The following is a 6,837-nucleotide window of genomic DNA, read 5'->3' as shown; positions in this document are numbered from 1 at the left end:
CCCCGCAGGCTCGGGCCGGACGGGAGGCGCCTGCCCTGCCCTGCCCTGCCCCGCGAGCGGGAGGAGCTCGGCTGCAAGCGGCGCCCAGAAGCTGCGTGTCGCCCCGGGCCGGGGGGGTCCCTGCGCCGCCCGCCCGCCGGGGTCGACTGGCCCTTTCCAGGGGCACCGAGGCGCAGGTCTCAGCGGTGCGCCCCTGCCAGGCGAGGTATTGCGAGAGACGCTGCTGAGCTTTGTCCGCTCTCAGCTGGTTGCGCCTATTTGCTACTTTTCTCCAACTTTTTTAGCAGACTTGTGTCTTGTTACCCATCCCTGCGGTTCCAGCGATTCTGAGGCCGCCTCTCTACAGCCGCGGACCTTTGTTGCTTATTACAGGCATTGAACAGTCTTGGAGTTTGACTATGGAAATAATAGAGCCAACCTGCCTATTGTAAACCTTTACTTTGCATTTCCATACAGGAGGTTTTGGGGCAACTTAATGAAAGAATCTGCTTGTGGGCTGGCTCTTTTTTGGGGGGGGTGCGTTTAAATATTGTCAGAGATCAGTTCTTGCTTGGCCTTAAGTTTCCCTAAAGTTTTTCAGATGAAACAAATGTAGTGTTGGGAGATAAACAGTGTTTTTCTTCCGTAAAAGTTCTGTTGCAAGGACAGGTGTAGGAATCGCTGTTTGTGGCACCGTGGACGTGTCGCAGTAGTACAGCGGTGTAGTCTTTCTTCTGTGCCGGGATGATGATAGGCACGCATGCTCCTACGCCTGTGTGTGTGTGTGGTGCAATTACAGCCGTGTCTGTGTCACACCCGCGGTGTCTCTGGAGGCTTGTATTTTATCCCTAGGAGTACAAGAGAATCCAAAGCAAGTTCTTCGAGCCGATGCACTGGCTTACTGGGACGTTGTCAGCCAGGCAGTATTAACAAGAGCAGCGACGCACCGCAGAAAATACATGCGCGTACTCGCTGGGTGGCCGTGTCTCGGGGCCCAGGGTTTGACGCAAGTTCCAGACTCCCATCCCCTTGCCTGTGTGTGGGGGAGTTTTATACAACACAGGTTCAGGTTCCTGTATTTCTGCCCATTCCTCTTTGATAAGAATCTCTTGGCCAATTTTTGAAAAATTAATATGTTTTGTATTCCAGCTCAGATCCGTTCCAAATCCTATTGATTGAGCAGAACTCAGTTGTTCCAAAAACCGTATCGATTGAGCAGGCAGAACTCAAACTCTCTAAACGCCGTGTATGGCGCTACACCTGGTGAGCATCCTCCGTCCCAGGCCCAATTCAGGAGGCAGAAGGGAAACTGAGTCGTGGCCTGGGATCGTTGTTCTTTCCTTGGGTCCCCTTATAGCACTGGGTGTGAGATCACTGGCCTGCGCATCTCCGCTCCCGTGAAACTGGCCTTCACAGTCCTCTTCTCTCGCACGCTGATCATTGTAATCGAGGCTGGGCTGCTTCTGGGATCAGAGTACGTGGGAGGAGGGAGGTAGTGACACACTGCTGCAGAGCAAAAAGGGGCGAGCGGTGCTCAGGTCTCCCAGCATCTTTACAATGGATTAACTTCAGAGTTTTCATGTGAAATGCTTCCGTTTACTAGAAATAACTTTGAGTTTCTGCACACCATAAAGAAACTGAGGAATCATTAGTTCTGAAGGAATTCAAAGGTGAAATTGCAGCACTGTTGGCAGTAATATGTAACCTACCCTTACAAACAGCCTCTGTGCCAGAGGACTAGCAGGTTGCCAATGTAACACCCGCCTTTAAAAAGAGTTGGTCCAGGGAAGAATCTATCATAATGAATAAAATCAGGCATATGGACAGATAAGATCTGATGGGGAAGAGTCGGCATGGTTTTTGCAAAGGGAAATCACCGATCTGCTGGAGTTCTTTGAGGGGGTTAATAAGCACATGGATGGGGGGATCCAGCTGACATACCTGGGCTTCCAAAAAGCTTTCGACAAGGTCTCTCAACAAAGGCTTAAAAAAACCCCAGGATTGGAGGGAAAGTGTCTGCATGGGTTGGGAGCTGGTTAAAAGGTAGGAGGCAAAGAGTAGGGCTGACTAGTCACCCTTTAGGATGGACGGAGGTCAAAACTAGAGTCCCGCAGGGATCTTTGGTAGGCCTACTTCGGTTCAACATTTTCATCAGTGATCTGGAAATGGGGGTGCATGCGCAGTGAAATCTCCAAGTTTGCAGATGGTACCCAATTATTCTGGGTAGTCAGATCCCCGGGTGATGGAGAGGAGCTGCCAAGCCAAGTGAGTGGGCTGAAAAATGGCAGACGAACTTCAGTGTTGGCAAGTGCAAGATAACGCACACGGGGACAAATAACCTCCGCACTGGGTTCTGAACTAGCTGTTCTGACTCGGGAAAGAGACCCGGGAGTCACGGTAGATACAAAAACCCAGAAAAATGTTGGTCATCATTAAGAAGCAAATTGAAAACAAAACTAAGAAGAGCATCATGTCATGATACAATTGGACCCCTGGTGTGCCCACGTCTTGAATGCTGCGTACAGGTCTGGTCTCCACATTTCAAAAAAGGATGTAGTAGAATTAGAAAAGGTAGAAAGCAGGGCAATCAAAATGATCAGGGGTCCAGTCGCCATCCCAGGAGAGACTGAAAGGGCTAGGGCCTCAGTTTGGAAAGAAGGCGGCTGAGAGGGAATACAATAAAGGTCTAGAAAATCATGAAGGATGTGGACAAAGTGAAAAGGGAACAGTTATTCACCAAGGCCCAGAATCCTAAAATGAGGGGGCATCCACTGAAATGAGTAGGTGACAGTTTAAAAATTAGCAAGAGAAAGTACTTTTTTATGCAGCCCACAGCGAACTTGTGGAACTCACTATTACAGGAGGTGGCAGAGACCGATGGCATAGCCGGGTTTAAACTAAACACATTCATGGCTGATAGATCTGTTAATAGCTGTTGAACAGAACAGTTGAAGATGTTTCTTCTGGCATCTCTAAACCAAAAATGCCAGGGAGGGTAATTAATAGGGGGATAGATTACTCTAGATGGATCCAGTTCAGTGCTTGCCCTCTAAAGCATCCACTTCTGCCACTGCCGGAGCCTGGACTGGGCTAGATGGACCGTTGGTGTGACCCAGCATGCCACTTCTTGTGTTCGTAATAAAATAGGTTTTGGACGCACCTAATGGTATCAGTTTGTGCTGCACGTGCCATCTGGAGGGTGTTGACTTACTGTTTCAGAGAATCCACAGTATCTTCAAATGCTGTTTGTCCTGCTCACTATGCACTTTTAACTGAATCAGGTAGCACTGCAGTTCTGAATTTTAGTGAAACACTTTTTTTTTTCACTCTTGCTTTTAGAAACACCATGGATATGACTAGCCATAGTGTTGTTCTTCTGCAGCAGTTGAACACACAACGTGAGTTTGGATTTTTGTGCGATTGTACAGTGGCCATTGGAGATGTCTACTTCAAAGCTCACAGAGCTGTGCTTGCTGCTTTTTCAAACTATTTCAAGATGATATTCATTCACCAGACAAGGTAAGAATATATCAGTTCACATTCTACATGTCTAAGGCTTTTAATTGTGTCTTTCTTCCAAAGGAATTGTGCTCTGAACAGACATCAGTACGGTGCTAGGTGGTTTGCTAGGTTACATAAAACTCTGAAGGCTAAGCTGTCTAACCCAGATCATTTCCAGTTCAGGATGTCATGTTAGAATGGTTTTATGACTGCACCTTGGTAATTGGAATGAAGTAAAATTCAGGGCCAACATACATCACTTACCCCCTTTTAAAGAGGTGCCCTATATGAGACTAGAGAGAAAAATGTTGAAATCATATAGGTTTCTTAAGTGGCACATACAGAATCTTAAAACAAAACAGAAAACATCATCATGCCACTATACAAATCCATGGTGCCCCCATGTCTTGAACAGCGTGAAGGTCTGGTCCCCATGTCTCAGAAAGGATGTAGCAGCATTAGTAAAGGTACAGGAAAGGGCAACCAGAATGATCGGGGCAGGGAGCACTTGCCACGCCGGGAGAGACTCGGAAGGTTAGGACTCTCCACTTCGGAAAGGAGAAAGCTGAGGGGGAGTATTCACTTTTTGCAACATTATACTGGTGACTTAGCTCACCATTCACCACTAACCCCCAGATCCACTTCTTCAGTCTAGCCAGGCATTTCTCATTTTGGATCTGTGATTTCGTCGTTCCATCCTAAGTGTTATACTTCGCATATGTTCTTACTGAACGTCATCCAATTTTATTCCAGGTCATTTTTCCAATTTCGAATCCAAGACCTGTCCTCTAAAGCGTGTGCTGTCACTCACCATGGTGTCAGCCACAAATTTCAGTGTGCACGCAAGTCCACCCACCAAATAAGTAGTTATGATACTGAGCAGTGCTGGATCTGGGGCAGACTATAGGGAGCCCCACCTGATATCTCCTCCCAGATGGACACCTCCACCCATTTGATGGCCACTCTTAGAGGATGATTTTCCAACTCGGCACTTGCTTAGATCCAGAGCTTCAGCTTACTTGGAGAGCGCTAAAGCCAAAGTGTATTCTGCCCACTGCCCTCTTCCCAGTCATTACGCTTGTCGTGCTGTCACAGAGGGAAATCAAGTTGGTCAGGGCAGACTTGCTCTTGACAAATCCGTGTTGGTTCTTCCTTATCGCCTTGTTATCATCTAGGTTCTCAGAACTGGTTCTTTGTTACGCTCCAGCATCTTTCTGGGTATTGAGTCTAGACCGATCGGTTTGTAATTCCATGGGGCCTCCTTATTCCCTTTGAGAAAGATGGGCACTATATTTGTCCTTTTCCAGTCTGTGGGGACTGCACCCAACCTCCGTGAGTTCTCAGAAGTGGTAACCAGTGGCTTTGCAATGACCACAGCTAATTCCTTGAGTACTCTAGGCCAGATCTCATCTGCCCCTGCTAACTAGAAACACCCAGTTTTTCTGAGTAATCACTGCAAGACTTATTAACTACCCTGTATCACTGCTGTAAACTGCTTGTCATCAGATCGTGAGCCTTCTCCGTGAAGACTAAAACAAAAAAGGCACCAAACATTTCAGCCTTCTCTGCATTATCCCTTGTTAGCGTCCCCTCCCCGTTCAGTACAGAGCCCACACTTCTCTGCCTTTCTCTTACTCCTAACTCATTTACAGAATGCTCTTTCAGTACCGCTTCTGTCCCCTTGTACCTTGCTGGCTGCGTGTTTGCTCGCGCCATGGTCGTCTTGTGCTCTACTCTCGTACTTTTCTTTAGTTGCCAAATAGCTGCTACTTTTTTTTAACAAGATTTCTTTTTCTGTTTCAAGTTGTGGAGGAACCTGCTGTTCAGCTCTGCTAGTCTCTTGCTACGTCTTCTGTCCTTTCTTTACGGAAGGGTAGCATGCTCTTTTGCCTTTCTTATTGACTTGGTTAAAGTCCGCTTTTCTGAAGTCCAATATTTTTATCCTGTTCTTCCTTTCTTTAGGATGGTTTCATCCTTTTGTTATTTCACTGTTGCCCACCTCGCCTTCACCCTTCACATTCTCAACTCATTCCTTTTTAAGAAAGCAGTAAATGGGAGAGTTTCCTTTGCCCTCCATCTGCACCAAAAAGTTGTCCCCCAAGAATTTGCTGGATTGTTGTGTGCAATGCCATGTTACCCTTGCACCTTGCACTAGATATGACAATCATTAAAGTCTCCCAGAAACACTAGTTCCTATGATTTGGATGCTTCCATTAGTTGTTTAAAAAAACTCTTGTCTTCCTCCTCTTCCTTGGTACGGTGGTCTTGAGCATCCATCCATCATGACATTGCCCTTCCTGTCTTCCTCTTTTATCTGAGCCCAGGGGCTGTCAGCAGGTCTACTTCTCTCTTTGTTCCATATCTCGGAACAACTATATATGTATATGTACATATGTATCTTTCAATGTACAATGCACTGTTGTCTCTTTTTTTCTGTCTGCCTTCCTGAACAAGCAGCACTCATCCATATCAGTATTCCAGTTGTGTGGACTGTCTACTAGGATGCAGTTCATCCTGCTCCCTGCCCATACCCCTTGCATTAGTATATACGCATCTTTTTCTGACTAGCTTATTGCCTTGCTAAGATTCTCTCTTCTGCCTCCTCTCCAGAGATCTTTATCTGGGTCATCGGGTTTTTTTTACTTATCTGTGAGCTGTCGTCTCCATCCCCTGTTGAAGCTAGTTTAAAATTCTCCTTGCTAGGCCAGCAAACCTGGGTACAAAGAAGCCATGCCTCTTCTTCATTCAGTGGATCTTATCACTGCTCAGGCCTCAGCAGTCCTGGAACACTGCATCATGGTTTCCAGAATCAGTCTCCAAAGACATTAATTCTTGGGGGAAGTTAAGCAATAAGGGTGACCATGTGCAGTTTTGTGTTGCAGGCTTTCAGATAAGGGACTAAAATCATCAATTCATTTCAAATACAGTGCAGCAACGAATGTCTTCTGCCCATCCCTGACATTCAGATGCTGAATCTTGGTTGGATACAAATGGCTTCTACGTAGTCATTGCCTTGGGCAGCTCCTGAACTCCGATAGTTCAAGTCGTACTCAATTGGCGATTTCGTGGAAACTGCAGAATCGGGCATTATCCATGAAATTGGGCATTGTCTGCAAAATCTGTGAAGAAAACTCCCCCCCACCCCCGTAAAAATAAAACACTGGCTCTCCAGCCGGGCAGGAGGGGGACAGTGGGAAGCTGCCAGTGTGAAGGGGAGCAGCCAATGATAGCCACCCCTGCCCTTGATTGGCTGAGTGGGTTGCCCATTGTGTGACCCTGCCCCTCTCTGCCAGTCAGCGGTGAGGGGTGGGGCCACCAGGGCCTCTTGGCCAATCATAGGCTGGGGGGGGGGGGGCT

General features: G+C 47.1%; 1 protein-coding gene across 3 annotated transcripts in view; it reads left to right on the top strand.

Annotated features, from left to right (window-relative positions):
* The first annotated feature begins 1,203 nt into the window (after window positions 1-1,203).
* Window positions 1,204-6,837, top strand: part of ZBTB25 (zinc finger and BTB domain containing 25) — a 19,899-nt gene continuing 14,265 nt past the window's right edge. For all 3 annotated transcript variants that reach the window (XM_019518455.1, XM_019518454.1, XM_019518453.1), the window contains exons 1-2: window positions 1,204-1,242; window positions 3,319-3,498. In XM_019518455.1, the coding sequence (XP_019374000.1) occupies window positions 3,326-3,498 (173 nt within the window). In that variant the 5' untranslated portion in view covers window positions 1,204-1,242; window positions 3,319-3,325. The remainder of the gene's footprint in view (window positions 1,243-3,318; window positions 3,499-6,837) is intronic.

This window comes from Gavialis gangeticus, unplaced genomic scaffold, assembly GCF_001723915.1.
Source record: "Gavialis gangeticus isolate Ggan-Ray unplaced genomic scaffold, GavGan_comp1, whole genome shotgun sequence".
NCBI lineage: Eukaryota > Metazoa > Chordata > Crocodylia > Gavialidae > Gavialis > Gavialis gangeticus.
The sequence above is the reverse complement of the archived record's forward strand: the minus strand, read 5'-3'. Positions and strand labels throughout refer to the sequence as shown.